Genomic DNA, 20,083 nt, shown 5'->3' on the forward strand with positions numbered 1-20,083 from the left:
ACATAAAGAATCTCATCGTCTGTAAAACACTTTAATGGAAGTGAAATCAGTGAAAGGATTGATGAGCAATCATAGACCTGAATGTCTGCACTGTAAACTCATATCTGCACATAAATAGATACTGATCGATAATTAATAATCAATCACTCTGGAGCCTCAGTGGGTGAAGCGGTGCATGTTGTGGATGCTCCACACGTCTCCATTCAGAGCGTTGGCGGCGCCCTGCAGCGTCCACGTGAACAGCGCCAGCTGCCGCCTGAAGCTGCTCTCGTCGAAGCGTCCGGGGTCAGAGGTCAGCAGGCCCAGGTGCTCAGTGAGCGCACTCAGAGTATGGTTGCCACGGCCGTGGATCACATGACGGAATGGCGTCTCAACTGCAGACACGTACTGAGACAGGAAGTAGTACTCCACCTTCAGGATACACATGAGAAGACATGCAGTACTCTGTACAGGGCTCATGTCTTCATCATTCAGCTGTTTGCAGTACTGTTTGCAGTACAGTTTGCAGTACTTGTACCTTCATGATGCGAGTGTTGTAGAAGCGTGTTATGGTGGGCTCGTGCAGGTCGCTGTAGTCGATGGCTCTCTGCAGCGTCTCTGCCGCTCGGCTGTAATCTCCTCGAGCGCTGAAGACCCACTGAGGAGACAAACCTCTGGACTGGACACACACACAGAGGTCACATGACAGCGACGGGTTTAAACATGTGTAGAAACACTCAAACAGGTGAGCTACCTGCAGCTCAGCAGAGTGTTTGTTGAGCTGAGCGCTGAACTGCAGCACCGTCTGGGCGTAGGAAGTGATGCGCAGCGGCAGGATGTGGTCGTGGGCCAATCGCAGCACCATTTCCCCCACCAGCTCCCCTAAGCTCCGCCCCGTGACCCCCAGACGACCCCCCAGCACCTCCTGCAGGCGTGAGACACTGTCCAATGGTGTGTTGATGAACGGATATGCTCGCTCCTGAACATGCGACACGGTTAACATGACATCATGTACCATGACAGTGAGTATGTATGATGTTGGCGTGTAACGTTGTACCTCGGTGAATCTGAGCTCCATGGCTGGAACTCCTGCAAACGCCGTGAAGCTGAAAGCGCCGCTGTTCAGATACAGCGGCTTCATACTGAGGAGACAGCAGCGGCTCAGTCAGGCGTCATCACAGTAACGTGTGTGTGTGTGTGTGTGTGTGTGTGTGTGTCCTCACATCCTCCAGCTACCTCCATCTCTCTCCGCCTGGCTGTAGATGCTCTGACCTGCATGTTTGGGATGCTCCACCTGGAACACATGAAGGCCCACTCATGCACAGCATCATGTGGTTTGGTAATCAATTGATTGTTGCGGTTAACCCTTTAATACCACAGCCTGTACATACTTATAGTTATAGCATATTCATAACATACTTCATACCGTGCACATTGTAACATACCTGTAATAGATCCATATAATGTAATATATCTATATTATTGCCAAAGCACTTCTGGATGGATGCAGACAGCATTTCGTTGCCTTGTACGTGTGACATGTGCAATGACAATAAAGTTGAATTCTATTCTGTTCTATTCAACTGATGGGCCCAGTTTACAAGCAATCTTTAAATGAGTGCGACTCTATTTCTGTTTGAGAAGATGAGGTTTATGGGAATATTTAGTGTATCACGGTAGCACAAGGCCTAATGTACACTTCACATGATCCTACTCTTCAACCATTATGGCTAGAGCAAAAATTAAAACGTTTTCTGAAACATGAGGATGATTTATTTTTCATTTAACAGCCAAAGTTAGAAAATCATCCCAGGCTTGCATGATTCTTGGTTGATAAATGGTTAAGAGAGGCTGGAAAATAAGGCCTTTCTCTGTCCAGTAATTTAGTCTTTTAGAGGCAATGGCACAGACAGTCCAGACTCACCTTTGTGAATAAAAGCTATTTGTAGATACATTTAGCTGTAGTGTGGTCACAGATTCATGCTTTTACTGTTGCATGATTGGGGCTTGTCTGGGATTGTTCCCAACTCAAAAACGATAATCTCAACCGTGCATACATAGATGATCCAACAATTATACTTCAGCCACACAAAATGGACAGAAGAACTAAATCTTGGGGTTCAATTCATATATTATATTAAAACCTGTGTTTATTGCAAATGAGCGTGTCATCTCCGTAGCATGTACACAAAGGTCAGCTGTTGTCCATGTATAGATCCCTGAGGGACTCCGGGTCCAGAAAAATAGGATTAACATTATTTTTTTTAATAAATGTGTGAGGGCGATGAGCTCCATCCAGCTGTGTGACCACAGGCTGCTGTATTAATGCATCACAGATGCATCACACTCACCTGTCTGATGGCAGCGTCCAGCAGGTCAACCAGGAGAGGACTGGTGTAAGCTGACAGGACCTCATCACCTGATGAGAAGGACAACATAAGACACCGCGTTTGGTTAGCAAAGAAAATGCTTTCTGATTGGCTTCCAGCTCTGTTACCCATGACTGCCTGGTCCAGACTGAAGTAGACCACAGCCTTCAGGTGAAGCATGGACAGATAACCCTGTCAAACGAAGGTCAAAGGTCAGGCAGTTATTTTGATAAACTGTTAAATTTGCTTTGGTTTGTATTTGCTGTGGCTGAACCTCAAGCCATTCGGTTGTTCCAACATTCCCGAAGTCTCCAGCATCCCAGCTGACAAACAACAAGCTGCGTCTTGGACTGAAACCTGTAAACGAATCCATCAGTTCAGACAAATCAGAGGAACCAACACACCAAAGTAATGCCAGCATCATTTCAGCTCCCACCACCACAGGTGAGTCTTACCCTTCTTCACCATGGCTGAGAAGGTTCGAGCCAGCTCCAGCAGGATCGCAGTTCCAACTCCGGACTTCACGGCTCCCGGACCCAGAGAGTCTCTCTGAGCTCCCAGTATGATGTACTGGTCTGACAGGGAGATGCTGAGGTTTACCACTGTGGCACATTCACCTGTCTCTGTGTGTAGTCAGCAGAGCATACCTGGCTCCACTCTGCCTTCCAGTGATGAGAAGATGTTGTTGAGCAGGATCGGCTTCATCACGTTCTGAACCGACATCTGGACTCTGCGACCGTTACTGAACTCGGGACCGACAACGCAGCGCACGTACGGCAGCCGACCCTGCCAGGGCCGAGGACAGGACGGACCTGTCAGCTGGCTGAGACACAGAACAGCGCTGAGAGTCACACTCACACCTGGGCAGGTTACCTGAGGGGTGGGGCTTACCTAAGCAGCTTGGAGGCCACAGTGGCAGTAATTGGCAGGGCTGGAATGAGTGGCAGACCGGACGACTGAATGGGCGGGAACTGAGTGTGATTGAAGGAGGGAAAGCCAGGGGTGAAGGGGTCCCCTGACCCTAGGTGGACCTGTGATTGGACAACAGAAGGGAGATGAGGATGCTTATTGGCCAGGAGACGTGGATAATGTTTGTTTGTGTGTGCGTGTTACATGTTCAGACACAGCAGTGTGTGTGTTCAGGCCAAGGCGGCGAGGGTCCTGCGGCACATCAGCAGGGTCAGGGTAGATCAAAGCTCCGCTCGCCCCATTCTTCTCAGCCAACCAGACCTTCTCCGCAAAACTGACCCCGCCCCCAACACGCATCACCACCACACAGCCAGCCACAGACACGTCCTCACGTTTCAGCCATTTAAAATCCTCCGGTCGGCCATAGTTGGCATAGACCACACCCCCCTGCAAAGAGACATACATCAGTAACTGGGACTTTGGTTACCATGGTGACAGATACTTCCTTTCTGGTTGGCTCACTGTGGCATTTCCTGTGGCGCTGTACGGGCAGTAGTCAGAAGGGTTGAGAGGAATCTCTTCTGAGACCCGACCTGCAGAGTCCACCAAGCTCAGAGAGCTCCTCTGAGACCTGCACACAAATAAATGAATGTAGCACCCTCTGGTGGTCAAATTAGAGCACTGCTGAAATGTTAAATAGCTCTTTATATTGAGCTGTGTGTAAATGTGGGTTTGTTTTTTGTTAAAGTTTTAATTCAGCTGGTTCCAAATCAGCTCCAGAGCCTGACCACATGTTCAAAGCAATGTTTCAATAAGTGAAAGAACCAGGATGTGCTGGGACTTGACTTGCTGCTGAGCTTCAATCAGCTGCATCCATTTAAGACCCAAAAGTATCCTGATGTGACATGTTAAGTGTATGATGGGTTATTTTGTTGCTGGTCTGTCCTGAATGTGGGGGAGCTTCTCTGACTCTTACCTGTCAGGGAACTGCAGCGTGGCGTATAGTGACTCGGTCCAGGTGTGGTCCATCTGCAGCTCCCTGAAGCGCTGCAGGATCTCTGAGGCCAGAGAGGTACCCTCCGAGGAGCCTGGAGGATGAGCTGCCCTGCTCACGCGACTGATCACACACACACACAGAAGTTATTAAATAGGACCCGATACTACAGCTTCTGAAACAGGTGACTTTACAGCGATTCACCTTTGACTTAAAACAATATCAGAATCTTTTCTTCTTGAATGTTCTGTTGACCACCTGATTACCTGCTGGAAAAACTCTACTTGTACTTGTACTCAGTTACCATATTTTCCGCACTATAAGGCGCACTTAAAATCCTTTAATTCTCTCAAAAATCAACAGTACAAACCGTCTAAATTCTTTCATCGTTAATAAAATAGTAACGTTGCTGCTCTACCAGGTGTAACAATCAAGTTTAACATCCAGGCATCCATGAAAACGGAATTAAGTTTAACAGAGTTAGAAGTTAGCAGGAAGTTAGCTCGCTAGTTTCAGAATCAGAATACTTTATTGATCTGTTTTTGTTTTGCCTTATAATCTGGTGCCTTTATGGTCCGTGGCTGTGAGCATTACCTGACTGTGTTGTGGATGTCTTCATCCTGTAGCAGCTTCCTCATCATCAATCTTAGCTCTCCCAAGTAAAGCCCCGCCCCTCCTTCTGAAGGAGCTTTAGCCCCACCCAGCTGCTGCTCATGCCCCTGCTCTGCTTGGGAGCAGTGGTACCGCCCACTGAAGATCCCATAAGCCAATAGGAACGCTGGAAGGGAGAAGCAATGCCGGCTTTAGTCACATGATGAGACTAATCGGTTAAAATGATTGGCATCTGTTTACCAGCAGTGAACACGATGACTCCGCCCACACACAACAGCACACAGCATCGCCGGTATCCATGACGATACCTCATCACCAGAGCTGTGAGGTCACTGAAAGGTCCCGCCTCCTCCTCGTCTTCTGATATCGCCAGCCTCAGCTCCGCCCGCTGAGCACCTCCTACCTCCTCTTCTTCATCATCATCAGACACTGAGTGGTGGACGGACATCAAGGAAGCCTCCAGAGAGAAAGATATAACCATGGTAACAGGGGAAAGGAGGCGGAGCTTGTCTAACCTGTGTTTCACGTGTGTCTCACCTGTGTCAGGTGGGTAGTCATGGTAACAATGCAGCTCTGCAGGCACAAAACACAGGGACAATCTCAACAACAGGAAAATATATACCTTCATTGTCTAAGGAGATTGGAAATAAAAGCGTCTGGAGGATGTGAGGTTAAGGTGTCTGGGAAGGATCTCAAAACCTAAATCTGGGACTGAGAGGTGAAACGTCTTCAAGCAACCTAAAGAAGTCCAAACACTTTTCTTTCCAAGCTCCTTAGACTACGATGACCTGGATGACTGAGAACCTTCACAGACATACACCTTCATTCTAAACAGCATACATTCAGCTGCGAGACACTTGGACAGGTGAGTCTGTGTTTCTGAGCTCCAGTAAGTCTGTGAGCAGCAGTCTGAGGGGTGTTTGGCCCCGGCTGCGGTCCACAGACACACACACTGAGCTCTTCTGTTTCTATTTTTCAGTTTGTCCTGTTCAGCTGATCAGAACTGTGGCTATGAAGGAAATAACAACGATGAGAAACTTGCAGCCCTGAAAAGTGTACCTTTGAACTTTTTGGGTATGAAATGTGATTAATTTTTGCTTTTGTTCTAACAGTTTTTACAAAGTTCAGTTTAGATTTTCACCAGTCCAAAATGTCTCTGTATGTGTAGCTTTGTTACGACTCGGCAGGTTTGAGTTTTCTCTCTGCTTGTAAGTACTCTCAGGTGAGGTTGCTGGGCTGAGCCGTCCTTCACACGCCTGGTTCGAGTGGCAGCACCGTTCTCTGCAGATCAGCCTCAGCAGTGTGGTGACTGTACTCACCTGCTCCCCCCCAAGCCTTTAACTTGGCAACACAGAAAATAACGCTTGCTGTCCACTCAGCTATTTGACCCTCTCTCTCCTCTCTTACAGAGCTCTCTGTGCACCATCCAAAGGCAGCTTCATAACCTTATTCATCTGACCTAAGCCCCTCACCAGCAGTGAGTGACGGCACCATCTGAACCTGTCGGCAGCACACACACTCAGGAGATTCTCACCTTCACCTCCGACTCTCTCAGTTCAGGATCCAGAGCTTCATCATGGGTCAGGATGAGCTCAGGCTTTGTTTTTTTTACTCCTCAGCCTGCTGTGATTGGCTGCTCACAGGGGTCAGAGGTCAGCGTGTGCTGTCTGTTTGATCTGCTTAACTTTATTAACAGCAAAGTAAACACACGCCCACACTGCAGAGCCAAAACAGCTCTCTGTCATTACAGGGTTTGGAAGAAGAAACCGATCACATGACTGTGGAAACAGATTGATTGAGAAAAGAACACAAACACCCACAGAGCTCCGCCCCCTCCAGCCTTACAGCCAAACAAAGCAATGAGAAACTCAGTTTCCCAGCACACACCTGGTTGTCCTCTGGCTCAGGTCCATCAGGAAGCAGCTCACCTGGTTGGGCCTGAGCGGTTCCTGGTGATAGACAGGTGTAAAGACTTTGCACACACACACACATTAAGACTCCAGCAGATCCACCACAGTCCACATTCAGCCTGACTCAAAGACTCTGGATCAAACACAGAGCTTCCAGCAGCTGCAGCTTTACTTCCAGCTGACAGAAGCAGAACCAGGTCCAGGTCCACAATCAGGATCAGCTACTGGGAACCAGCATCAGTCCTGGGGCACAGACAGAGGAAACTTTGTTAGAACAAGTCTGACTGCTTTAACCAGCACTAGTCCCAGAGTCTGCTGGTGTGTAGCAGCAGGACTGAGCAGGATCAGGACTCTGCTGGGCTTATCTGGTGCACTTTTATACATGTGAATGTGCCCACTGCTAATAAATAGAAGCAGTTGTATTAAAAACACAAAAATCATTAATGACTCATCCACATCACAATCCTGACACTGAGCCTGATGTAAACTGGCATTTGCTGTCATTCATACAGGAAATCACCATACGGGCACATGTGTGGTTACACACAGAGATTCAGCCCTGAATGTTTCTAGTATTTTCATTCCCTTTTTCAAAATAATCATCATTTAATACGACAGAATCTGACTGGCATATTTAAAAACAACCCACCCTGCAGCCTGACTGTGTCTTTATAAACTATCTGCCTCCTCATCCTTTGAACCTGCACTCAGAGCTGTGGACTCAGCTGTGGAAGTTTGTGTTGTGGAAAAGCTCATATTAAGACAAATAATGTCTCAGTAATCAGCTGGTGATGTTTAACAATCAGTTCATTTGCTCACAAGGATTTTTAACAGGTTAATTAAAATACAAGCGGTAATTAGATTTAGAGACTCACCATCAGCAGAGACAAAGAGGACCGAGGAGAGGACGAGGAGCAGCACACACACCTTCATCTTCATCATCTGCTTTACTGATGATGAAGATGAAGGAACTCTGTGACTCTCTGAATGTCTGCTAGCTCGAACACAAACAGCAGCCAATCACAGAGCAGGGACTACATGATGTCATCAGTGTCCAGGCACACAGAATATACACACACACAGACAGAAAACTGAGATTAATAATAGCATATTATATAAAACTAATTTTGATCAGAGCCTGATGAAGATCACATGGATGGAAAAGAAAGCTCTGATAAAGAAACACCGAACAGGTGGTCAGGTGAATCAGATGGTCAGGTGATCTGGGACTGCTGGTGCACTGCGGACACCTGGTGGATGGATGAAGAACTGCAGAGGTGATCTGGTGAAACCTCAGTGAGTCCAGGTTCAAGGTTTTCCTGCGCCAGCGTCCTGTTAAACCTTTCCACCAGTCCATCGCTTTGGGGGTGAAGTGGGGTGGTGTGGGTCTTCTTAATCCCAAGGCGTTCACACATGGCAGCAAATACCTTGGACTCAAAGTTACGCCCCTGGTCACTGTGGAGGGTCTCTGCTGTTCCAAAGCGGCTAAACATCCCCTCCACTAATACATCAGCGACAGTCTCACCCTTCTGATCTGGGATGGCATATGCTTCTGGCCACTTGGTAAAATAGTCCATGGCCACAAGGACAAAGCGGTTTCCTCTGTCTGTACGAGGAAATGGGCCCATGACGTCCACAGCTACTCGCTCCATTGGAGCGCCTGCTGGTTTCTGCTGAAGCTGAGCCCGGGACTGGTCCTGTGGCCCTTTGTGCGAGGAACATGCATCACAGCTGCGGCAAAAGTCCTCCACATCCCTCCGCTGCTGACCCCAGTAGTAGCCCTGGCGGAGGTGGCGGAGGGTCTTGGGGACCCCAAAGTGGCCGGAGCCAGTGCTCCCATGGCAGGCTTCCAGCACAGCTGACCTCAGCGACCTTGGCACCACAACCTGCCACCTCTCCTCCCCTGTGGCAGGATCCTTCCAGGCACGCTCCAACACCCCCTCCTTCAGCCTGAGAGCTGCAAATTTGGCCCACAGCCCCCTGGTACAGATGGAAAACCCAGTGACCTCATCCCAAAGGGGTTGCTCCTCCCTCTCCCGCCACTGCAGGACTGGCAGCAGGTCAGTGTCTTGTTCCTTCCGTGCCCTCCACTCCGCTGCATTCACCACCAGAAGAGCCCTGCAGGCGAGCTGTGTTGCTCCGTCTATTGTGAGTTCCTGCTCTATCTCCTCTCGCTTCTCATAGTAACGGCAGCCAGTGGCAGCACATGGGCGGCGAGAGAGGGCGTCTGCGTTAGAATGGTGCATCCCTGCTCTGTGCTCCACAGTGAAATTGAAGGCTTGGAGCTCCTCCAGCCAGCGAGCCGCCTGTCCCTCTGGCTCCCTGAAAGACATCAGCCACTGGAGGGCGGCATGATCAGTTCTGATAACAAATGATATCTACTTAAAGTGTCTCACCCCTGCCACCACGGCCAGCAGCTCTCGTCGTGTGACACAGTAGCGCTGCTCACTCCTGTTCAGGACCCGGCTGAAGTACGCCACCACCTTCTCACCTTCCGGCCCAACCTGCGACAACACAGCTCCCAGCCCTACATTACTTGCGTCAGTGTCCAGGACAAAAGGCAGGGTGGGGTCAGGGGGGGCGAGGACTGGGGACTCTGTCAGCGATCTGCGGAGGGTGTTGAATGCCTGCTGACAGTCCTGGGTCCAGATGAAGTCACGGTCCTTCTGCAGCAGGCGGAAGAGTGGTGCGGCTATAGAGGAAAAGCCCTTCACAAACCTCCTGTAATAAGACGCCAGTCCTAGGAAGCTTTTGAGCTGTTTCTGGTCTGCTGGTGTGGGCCACTCAGTAATGGTGCGAATTTTTTCCTCCAAAGTGCTGATGCCCTCATGACCCAGCTTGTGGCCCAGAAACTCTACCTCCCTCCTCATGAAGTGGCACTTGTCGGGGTGCAGCTTCAGGCCTGCAGCAGCCACCCTCCCCAACACTTGTCTCAGGGCATCCAGGGCAGCATCAAAGGAGCTCCCGTGTACTAGAAGATCATCCAGGTAGACCAGACACCGTTGCCGTGGGACGCCAGCCAGCACACTGTCCATAAGCCTCTCGAAGGTAGCAGGAGCGTTGCAAAGACCAAAGCTCAGGACTTTGAACTGCCATAGTCCCCTGTTAGTGCAGAAGGCTGTCTTCGGTCTGGATTCAGGGGACAGTGGCACCTGCCAGTAGCCACTCCGCAGGTCCAGGGTGGAGAACCAGGAGGATCCGGCTACTAAATCGAGAGACTCGTCAATCCTGGGAAGGGGGTAAGAGTCCTTTTTCATCACTTTGTTGAGTGGTGTGTAGTCCACACAGAAACGCATCCTTGGGCTTTTTTTCTTAGGCACCATCACCACAGCGGAGGCCCACGGGCTATCAGATGGCTCTATGATGCCCGTCTTCATCATTTCACACAACTCTCTGTCAGCAGCCTCCTGATGAGCCAGGGGCAGGCGGCGGGGGCGCACTTTAATAGGCTGGGCATCCCCGGTCTCAATGACGTGCTCTACCAAGTGTGTGAAGCCAACATCACTTTCTTTCAGGGCAAAAATGTCACTAAACTCTCTTAGTACCTGCCATAGACTCGCTTGCTGCTGTGGAGTCGGCCCCTCACAGTTCTTTGACCAGATGATCCTCACTGCTGAGAGCCTCTCCTCCTCCCCCGCTTGCTGTTCTGCTGGCGGGTCTGCGGGGGTCTCCGAGGTGGAGGTGGACGCCGCGGCAGATGCTGGGCAGACCAGGGGAGGAACAAGCTGCACCTTCTTCCCATCAGGGAGTATGAGGATGCCTTTGCCTAGGTCCAGTACACCACCAATAGCTCGCAAAAAATCCAGCCCAAGGATGCAGGCGTCCTGCACGTCAGCCACCCAGGCAGCATAAGGCACACCCAGGTCCCCCACCTTAAACTGGAACACTCCCCTCCCTCTAATTGGGGCCAGATCACCGGTCACAGTCTTAAGTCGCACATTAGTTGGTTGCACAGCAGCTCTGGTTGGGACAACATCGGGACGGACCAGCGTTGCATTGGACCCCGTGTCAAGAAGGGCCGTACAGGACACCCCCGCAATCATCACTGGAACATGGCAAAAGTTACCAACCTGGGTCCAGCCCACAGCGATGACCGCACCGGGTGGAAATGGCGGTGGTGTGGGGATGTCGTTCTCCCTGGCCCGTGTACTCCCACCTACACGGGCCTGTGGGTGTTTCCCTGAACCGCTGCAAGCTTGGGGCACTGCCTGATGAGGTGTCCGACTTGTCCACATCCCCAGCAGCTCTGTGGTCGGCGGTGTGGGCCAGCCCGAGGGGAAGGCGACTGCAGAGAAGCCGTCTGAACCAAACTGCACAGGCCCGCTGGCATCTCCATCTGCTCCAGAGGTGCTGACATAGCCCTCACCACAAAGCCAATTGGAGAGCTTTATGTTCCTCAGACCAGCCAGCTGCAACAGCTAACAGCTCAAACTGTGCAATAAACACTTCCCATGGCGTCTTGCCGCTGAACTTAGGCATTTTTATATTCGCCGCAGCTTGCTGGGCGCCGCCATGTTTAGTTACATCACGTGACGGCACGCCAAGCGAGGTCGACTCCCTCCCACCGGAATCGCGGCCACTGTGCAAAAAGTTCCCGAGCCTAGTCAAACCTGGAGAAAATCCAGCCTCAGCAGACAGCCGCAGCGCCGTTTCCCTCACTCTATGGGCAGGCGAGTGCGGACGAACCTCCCTCTCCTCAGTCTCCTTCTTAATCTTGTCCGGCAACATCCTCGTGTCTCGTGACGGTTAGCGTCGCCAGCAACAAGGTGTCGGGCGTTTTCGGTGTTTTTTTTTCTTTCTTCACTTCTGACACCAGTGTAACGTTCGCAAGAACCAGACGTTTGGATCTCAGTTTGTCTGTTTATTTGGTAACACAGGCAAACGGGCAGTTAACTCCGGGGAGAGTGCCCTCGTACAACACCTCACTTCAGCCCCGCACAGTAGTGATGTTCGATTCGTGAACGAATCGTTCAATACTTGAGAATCACTTTACTGACTCGTGAATCATGATTCACAAGCCCAACTGACTCATCCCTGTTGCTGTTAGCAAACTAATTTAATTAGTAGAAATATATCTAGCTTATAATTAAAATTGTGGGGGGGGGGAACAACAGCCAGTTTCTTAACAAAAGCATTTCTGCTCTGAACTGGAAGACAAAAACCCTGAGTAGAAGCTCACATCAAGAAAATAGCTCCTGGGTTCACAGTAGCATCGCTCTGCTAACATGCTAACAGCACATTTGAGCTACTCACCCCCTTCCTTCCTGTGCTGAATCGTAGAGCGAACGAATCACTCACTCACTCACTCACTCACTCACTCACTCACTCACTCACTCACTCACTCACTAACCCCCTCCCTCCTGTGCTGAATCATAGAGCCAAAGAATCACTCAGGACTCACTAACCCCCTCCCTCCTGTGCTGAATTGTAAGCGAATTAAAACTCGATTCAGTAAAAAAGAATCAAATTTACCAATCACTACCGCACAGTCACACAACAACAAGGACCCCCCTCCCCTTCCTGCACACATTAACTCCCTTTTTCCTGCAGCACAACCAAACATGTATCTTAAAGAAATATCAACAGTGTGCAGAGATAACCAACATGTCACTGTAAAATAACATTTAACCATCGTTACAGTATATACCAGGAGGAGTTTGGGGTTGGATAAAGGTGGGGTTCCTCCTGTGAAGGGTGGAGCAGCTGTGAAGGTGTCATCCTTCTGCTGTGATCTCAGTGGGACCATCATCAGACTCTGGGAGGCTGAACCAGCTCCAGTCCTGCTCTGTCTCCAAACTACAAACTACTGAACCCTGACAGGACTTTCAAAATAAAACTCCCTCTGCTATATGATAAGAAAGATAAGTAAATAATGTCACACTGCAGGCCTGCTTACACACTCCACTCATCCTTCATCATGGTGCAGAGGTTAGTAAGTTGCTGCATTGATGTCTGAAAGGCTTTGATGACAGTTTCTGGTTGGAGCAACAAACAGGTTAAACTCAGATTCAGCTCTCTAACAGACTTTGATGAGGTTCTTTAAACCTACGTTCAGGTGCAGTGATGTGAAACAGTGCTTGTCCCTGATTTTCCCTTTTTTGTATGTTTGTCACATTTAAAAGTTTCACATCATCAAACTAATTAAAAAAATGAGATAAAGAAAGAAGAAAGAGAAGCAGCAAACAACATGGCCTGGATGGCAGAATTCCAAGATTAAACTAAAGGCTCATCTCAGATGTGCCAAAAACATCTTGATGATCCCAGAGACTTTTGGGAAAAGCTGAGACTGAATTAATGTTGATTTTTCATCCAAATCATCATTAAATTTCAAGATTGAAATCTAAGTGTTAAATAAATGTTGAATAAATGTGTGAAATATTGGTGAAACCTGACAGTTGTTCTGTTGTAACCGACGATCTATTTATAACTGTAGTTATGGCACATGTATTTATGTTTTGGCCAAGTATTAAACATGTATGATGCAACATTATTTTTTAATTTTACACACATTTGTGTTTAATGTATATGTAACGACTTTATTGTTACTTGCCGCACTTTTTTGCAAAGTAACCTTGGTTCCTACCTCGTGTTTATGGAGGGAGTGTTTATGGTGTGACGGCCCCTGTGTCATGTGCATTGAGGAGTCAACAAAGTAAAAGCTGAGTGCACACTGTCCTGTCATGTTGGTGTTTATTATGGAAAAGCATTTTTAAGATAAACTGTAGTCTGAAGTACAGCCACAGCCAAAAGAAACCAGGTAAGACCACCACAACCAGAAACCAAGGTTACATACTTATAGTTGACCATGTTTCAACCACTTGTAGTTGAAACATCAAACATGTTCAAAAGTCATGGATTTATAGCTGACCATGAAATGAAAGCCATCATCAGTTGGACTGTTCTATGACAGCCCTCTGAAAGTGGTTCATCCCATCTGTCCACCACTGAAAATACTGGGAACGTCTAGTGAAATTAGGTTTAATTTATTTAAATTTGGGAAATTAGGATTTATTTTTGAGTGGAGAAAATGAGAAAACCACAGCTCAGCAAAAACATCTGCCAAAAACATCTGGATGATCCTCCTCAGAAACTCTTCTGTCGATTGAAGAGACAAAAGCTGAACTTTATGGAAGGTTTGAGTCCTGTTACATCAGACATCAGACTAACAGGATTTCATAAAAAAACCACCTCACAGCAGCAGTTAAGACGTGGTGTGATGGTCTGGGCTGCTCCACTGCTTCAGGATGAATTCTGCTCTCAGAAATCCTTGAGGAGGATGTCCAAACATCAGTTTATGTCCTCAAGAGCACTGAGGTTACGCAGAGAGACCAGCAAGTCCAACTCTGAATGGCTCAACCAAAATGAAGGTTTTGGAGTGTCTGAGTCAAAGTCTAAATCAGATTGAATCAGGTCAAGTTTATTTGGGATGAACTTGAAAAACCTCTAATGTGTCTGAATTCAAAAAACTCTGCAAAATAAACACGACCAAAAACTCTTCCACAGTGATGTGAAAGACTCGTTTCCAGTTCCTGCATGTCTTCATTTGTGGAAATGTCATGGAGCTACATGTTAGATTGATGTTAACTGGTTTTACCATTAGGTGGCGCTGTTTGTATTTGTTCCTGTGAAAGCTGTAGCAGTGACAAACTTGGTTAAATGAAGGTTTATTTGGCTTCATGAACAAACATGATCAGATTATAGAGCTCATATGGAATCATGACACAAACATGGTTTTACCTGCTTTTAGTGACAGGCTTTGTAATTCAAGCTGAGGATACAATGGTGTGATACAAAGATTTACAGCACATGAAGCAGAAACATTCAAACCTTCACCATATCTGAACTAAATAAAACAAATATCCTGCTACAGTTTAATAATGAACCAATCCAGCAACAATGAAGGAAGAAACCAAGATGCTCCTGACTCTGGTAAAGGAGAGGAAATGAAACACAGACTGCTCTCTGCAAATATCTAACCTGCAGATAATAATCTGTTGGTTATTTTTCTCCCATTTCAAACCCAGAGACTGTAAACACTGAGCAGAAACACAGAGTTCACCCCAGAAAATCTACATGTGCAGCTAAGAAGTGACTTTAGGTTTAAACTTTAGTGTTTTAAACAAATAAAATTAAATTTCTCATTTTTCCTCTGACTGACCCACTCATGCTGCCCTCCTGTGGTCATGGCTGCAGACATGTCACAGTCTTCAGTATTTCCCCCTGAAGCCCACCTCTCATAGCACACTACATAATCAGTGACCCAAAGCCACAAACGTGCAGCACAGCCGTACTGCAGCCCCAGCCACACGAAAGGAGTCGAGGCCTTTTTGGCTCTTTCCTGGACCCATCGCTGCTGATGAGGGTTGCTGATTGAAACCAGGTCATGGTGTTTCTGTCTGCAGTAATTCAAGGCTTCCTCCCAGGTTTTGTTTTTCCTGATCAGGATCAATTTATCTGCCATAAAATCAAAGAAAACATGAAATCAGTTAAATCTGGACTTAAAGTCTGTGGATGTTTGGTCCAGTTTCACTGGAAGAACAAAATAAAACATTTCAGTGATTCTTCAGATGAATCAGTCGCTCTACAGAGAAATCTCTGTTCCAACCATCAGCTAAACATCTTCACCTCTGACAGAAGTTCAACATACATGCAGAAATAAGTGGCTGAAGAAACATACTGACCTAAATCCTCTCAGTGACTCCAGCTGTTCATCTATTGGACAAACAGCTGAGATAAATCTGTGTAAACTCACCATCATAGCAGAAGAAAGGCTTTCTGTGGTCACATCCAGCAGAGCTCCATCTTCCTGATCTCCCTAACAGAGTCGTAGCACATGTCCTGTTGTTTAGTCCATCATTAAATGAGTCCATGTCCCAGTGTCTGAAAGAGAAGTTACTCCCATCTGACCACCTCCAGCTGTCTCTGAACAGGCCGATCCACAAGTTGACCTTAGAGCCTGTAGACTTCTGCAGCGTCTTAAACTCTTCACTGTATATCTGATCGAGTCCACTGGCCAGGTCAGTGTGATGCTGTCTGCAGTAGCTCTGAGCCTGAGTCCAGGTCACAGACGTCTTATTCAAATGAAAGGTTTTGTTGTCTTTCATTGTTTCTGTCGAGTCAACAGAAAAACACAAAAACATCTTTATCAACTAATTTGTTTCATTCTTCAAAATGTCTCTTTCAGGAACATGTGATATAACACAGATTATAAACTAGATTATAACATTATTAAATATTGTATTGTCATATTACTGTTCATATATTCTCACCGTCATAGCAGATGAACTGAAATGTGTGAGTACATATAACATCTACCCACTTGTCTCTTGTCCCCACACAGTTTTCAGGGTATACTTTGTCATTTGGCTCTCCATCTCTCCAACAGGTCTTATTTTCAGTGTATTCCTCCCCCGGCAGAGACCAGTGCCACCTCCTGTTGTCTCTTCCTGGCTCGCTGTACAGTCCAATCCAGGCTTGTGTTTGACTCTGTGCAGAGTCTTGAAGTCTTCTCATGTCTGTCAGGTCAAACACTTTGGCCAGGTCTGTGTAGTTCTCTCTGCAGTATGCCCGTGCTTCATCCCAGCTCATCTCTTCTTTAATAAAGTGGTACTCATACAGCTGACATGTGATGAAGACACACTGACCTAAAACAGAAGAAATACTGTTGAATATCTGCTGATACAAGCAGGAAACTCATGTTCCCATCAAACTGTCCAGTTTACAGGTGAATCCTTGATTTTCTCAGTAAGAGTTCATTTGTTTAATGAGTCCTGATCAAACTAAAGGATTTTAGGTGGAAACAATCAGGAGCCCTGGTAAAATGATCACTCACCCATCAGAAGAAGCAGAAACAGACTCCACTGCATCGTCGCTCTGTCACATGAAAATGACTTTTCTGTCATTTGGAGGAAACAATGAATCCAGCAGCTCTTCAGTGTTTGATGGACACGCAGCACTTTATATTAAACACAGATATCTAGTTTATCACACACTGCTGTAAGAAATATATGATTCTTCTTAATAAATGATCATCTATTTAAAATTGTCCAAGAAGAAAGAAGCAACAGTTCAAATGTGGTCCACACAGCACCTCTGTACACAGACATGAAATGAGCCTGCAGGTTTGAAACTTACATCTGGTTCTTCTCTGGTGTTCATGCAGACAGCTGTGCAGTAAATAACCATCTGTACTAACACACACTCTCTTTGTACTCAGTATTTGAATATGAACTAACAGTTTTTACCCCTGACTCAAAGACACACTGTTAATATGAGTTATATATGAACTCATTTACATATTGCTTTGGAAAGAAGAAACACTGGACTGTCCAACAAGAGGAAGTTTCTAATATCCAAATATGACAGCAGAGGTGCACATGGACAGAAACATGAATATGAGTCTGTTGATTTTTGAGAATATAATCATAACGCTTCCTGTACTGATCAATATCGCTGGATCGCTCTGACGCTGACATGATCTTAAAAACCTATCAAAGACTTTTGTGTGCACTGACACAGCAGTGACGTCTTCAAGCTCACCCTCCAAATTCACATATTACCAGGTTGTCATCCATCGTCGAGCTTGTAGAGCTCAATAAATGTCTGTCAGTGCTGAGTGTTTAAAACGTGACTCATTCCTCTGGATATGCAATTGCAATTGTTTTTAATATGGCACCAGTTTTGACAAACTGCAGATGATGAAATCCACTTTATTCTGTTCATAATTACTGAGCTATTTCTTTACTATGTCAATAAACTATCTGAACAAGAACACTACACTGTAGATGTAAAGATGTCACGGTCTGCGGTGGGCGGACCGAGTGTGGGAGTGTGAGGTTCCAGGTGCAGACACAGACGAGGAGACAGTATCGGACTTGAATCGAAAAGCGAGCCTTTATTTGGGCTGATTAACGTGGCAAACAACAGAAAGCACTGAGGCAAAGCTAAACTAGACGCTGAACTGGGAAAACTAAGAACTGACACTTAACTCAGACAGGGTGACAATGATGCACATGACTGTGAACAGGACTCCGTGCTGGAACAACAAAGAACTATGAAACATATATACGTAAGTGACATGGACGACGCGGCGACGAACAAAGGAAGTCTGAGGACTTAAATACACACATGAGGTGATCAGGGGAAGTGGAGACACATGAGGACACAGCTGACTAGAATGAAACCTAATGACAACACAGGGGAGAGTAACACTAACTACAATGAACAAAGAACACCAGACTCTTTCTAAATAAAACAGGAAACACAGAGACATGGAGATAGAACATGAACTTAACCTAACCAGAGACATGAAACATGACAGGTAGACACACGGACCAGGGAGAGATGACAAAATGGACTAAGAAAGCAAGGACTAAACTGCAAACTAGAAAACAACTAGATCCGTTAAACTACACATGTGGATACAAAAATATGCGTTAGAACTTAAACCCTGGGCCTCATGGCCCAGTACCGTGACAAAAGATGCATCTTAATCGAAGCAAAGGCAAAAATCTGGAATAAATTTGATGTGACTGTTCATATAAAATACAACTGTGTGTGTGTGTGTGTGTGTGTGTGTGTGTGTGTGTGTGTGTGTGTGTGTGTGTGTGCGCTCATAGAAGTCATGGCAGAAGCCTTTTTGAATGCATCCAATCAACTTTTTTTAAACAAGAGGTGTAGATCATACATTGTAATAAAAGTCTTTTTTTCACATTTTATGAATATGAAACTCACAAGATTTTGAGTTCATGTTTATCATGAACAAATATAAATCTCTGTGTCACAATGATTTCTATAAAAACATGTTGTTTATGGGGACAATATGACAAATCTTTCATGGTCCCTATGAATGATCACTGGTAACTGAAGAGAAAGAAGAGGAAGCTTGAACCCAGATTCTGTCCATTTTCATAACAAGTGACAGCTCAGACATCTGTTAATGAGAGAACATGTTCTTATCATAAAGACGGTGATGTGAAGCATCAGCAGGACATTAAAGTGTTCAACAGTCTGGACCCTGAGACATAATAAAAACAGACTTGCCAAAGTAAAAGCAGAGCCAACGTGTGTATTAGATACACTCAGTCCAAAAGCAGAAATCATAAAAAATAGAATCCACAACAATGTCATCCTAAATAAATGTCATCCTGGGGGTCGTTACAAGGAAATACAAAAAGAAAAATCTGCCATTTTTTTATCTGAAAATGTTACATTTAGTAAAACAAAGGAGTACAGGGGTCAACAATAATATGGAATATGGACATTGCTGTTTTGTCCGCTATATGTAGAGCCAAAGCAACTGCACATGTGTAAAAAGAAGTTCTTTGCATGGACTTTGAATATATCGATATCATAAAGATCATTTTTTGCAAAAAACAAACTTGTTCTGTCTCAGAGTCCTGCAACCTGTCAAAATACAGATAGTTGAGACAAAATAACATACTGAGTTATAGTTATACCAGCTACACCAGGCTATAAATATTAAGTTATAAATTCACGTGATAACACGCTCTCTTCCTTCACCCCCCTGTTCACAGACAAAATTACAAGCTGGTAATTGTAAGAGGCACAGACATGTGCCATATACCATGTTACTCTCCACAGTAAAAGGCTTAAAATACTGATTCATTTAACGCAGCTAAAGCGATTGTTTGTAAAAACCAGTCTTTGTTTTTTTTACAGCTGTGTTTTTATATTAAACAGAAGTCAAAGCAGCAGCAGGTAAACTAACTACTGTGATCGATCTGTCTCTGTGCAGCCATTTGTGCTTTGGCTGCAGATCCTGATGCATCACTGATCTGCTGTGTTACACAGAACTTCCTGCAACGACTCAGATATGCCTTGATCTGACACACCCGCGTCAAAGCGAACTTCTGCGCTTCAGAGTTTTAACAAACTGAATTCATTATCAAGATTCAAGATTCAAGGTCTTTATCATCAACACAGCATACAGCAGATTCAAATGCTGCTTCCAGTTTGTAGGTTTATGGGAGCTTTTGTTGTTGTTGAGTCTTTTGGTGAGTATTGTGAGGTGTTTGTGTTTGTCCGTCCTTTTTGTGGTAGTGAGTTGAGGGCTCTGCTTGGAAGAAGAAGCTCTTGCAGTGTCTGGTTGTTACGGTTTTGATGCTGCAAAGCCGTCTGCCAGATGGAAGGAGGGAGAACAGCACATGTGAGGGTGGAAAGTGTCCTTCACTATGCTGCTCGCTGGTAGGATGATGTGTCTGTCGTAGAGTTGGGAGATGCACACAGATGCAACTTCATCAGTCTGAGAAGAGAGACCATGTCCTGGTCATACAGCTTGTTAGGTTTCT

At 46.2% G+C, this 20,083-nt stretch overlaps 2 protein-coding genes across 12 annotated transcripts in view; both read right to left on the bottom strand.

Annotated features, from left to right (window-relative positions):
• tfr2 (transferrin receptor 2) overlaps positions 1-20,083 on the bottom strand; it is a 23,157-nt gene continuing 3,074 nt past the window's right edge. The window contains exons 1-19 of one of the 10 annotated variants that reach the window (XM_085154311.1): positions 10,308-10,426; positions 7,649-8,105; positions 6,792-7,016; positions 5,104-5,436; positions 4,846-5,029; positions 4,234-4,374; positions 3,780-3,888; positions 3,462-3,704; positions 3,240-3,379; positions 2,996-3,171; positions 2,804-2,923; positions 2,623-2,705; positions 2,477-2,540; positions 2,331-2,398; positions 1,203-1,273; positions 1,037-1,121; positions 734-958; positions 518-658; positions 1-411 (exon numbers count right to left, since the gene is read on the bottom strand). In XM_085154311.1, coding sequence (XP_085010437.1) covers positions 157-411; positions 518-658; positions 734-958; positions 1,037-1,121; positions 1,203-1,273; positions 2,331-2,398; positions 2,477-2,540; positions 2,623-2,705; positions 2,804-2,923; positions 2,996-3,171; positions 3,240-3,379; positions 3,462-3,704; positions 3,780-3,888; positions 4,234-4,374; positions 4,846-5,029; positions 5,104-5,436; positions 6,792-6,855 — 2,502 coding nt within the window. In that variant the 5' untranslated portion in view covers positions 6,856-7,016; positions 7,649-8,105; positions 10,308-10,426 and the 3' untranslated portion in view covers positions 1-156. The other 9 variants (XM_085154308.1, XM_085154313.1, XM_085154318.1 and 6 more) reach the window with 9 other exon arrangements.
• Positions 13,874-18,331, bottom strand: LOC146521001 (macrophage mannose receptor 1-like). Of its 2 annotated transcripts, XM_085154489.1 has the most exons (5): positions 16,908-18,331; positions 16,606-16,728; positions 16,043-16,417; positions 15,526-15,882; positions 13,874-15,227 (listed from the first exon to the last, which is right to left on the bottom strand). In XM_085154489.1, exons 2-5 carry the CDS (start codon positions 16,673-16,675, stop codon positions 14,881-14,883), a joined length of 1,149 nt encoding a protein of 382 aa, XP_085010615.1. In that variant the 5' UTR covers positions 16,676-16,728; positions 16,908-18,331; the 3' UTR covers positions 13,874-14,880. The 2 variants fall into 2 exon arrangements, with proteins under 2 accessions (XP_085010615.1, XP_085010614.1); XM_085154488.1 differs by having other exon boundaries at positions 13,877-15,227; positions 16,606-18,330.

This window comes from Neolamprologus multifasciatus, chromosome 3, assembly GCF_963576455.1.
Source record: "Neolamprologus multifasciatus chromosome 3, fNeoMul1.2, whole genome shotgun sequence".
NCBI classification, from domain to species: domain Eukaryota; kingdom Metazoa; phylum Chordata; class Actinopteri; order Cichliformes; family Cichlidae; genus Neolamprologus; species Neolamprologus multifasciatus.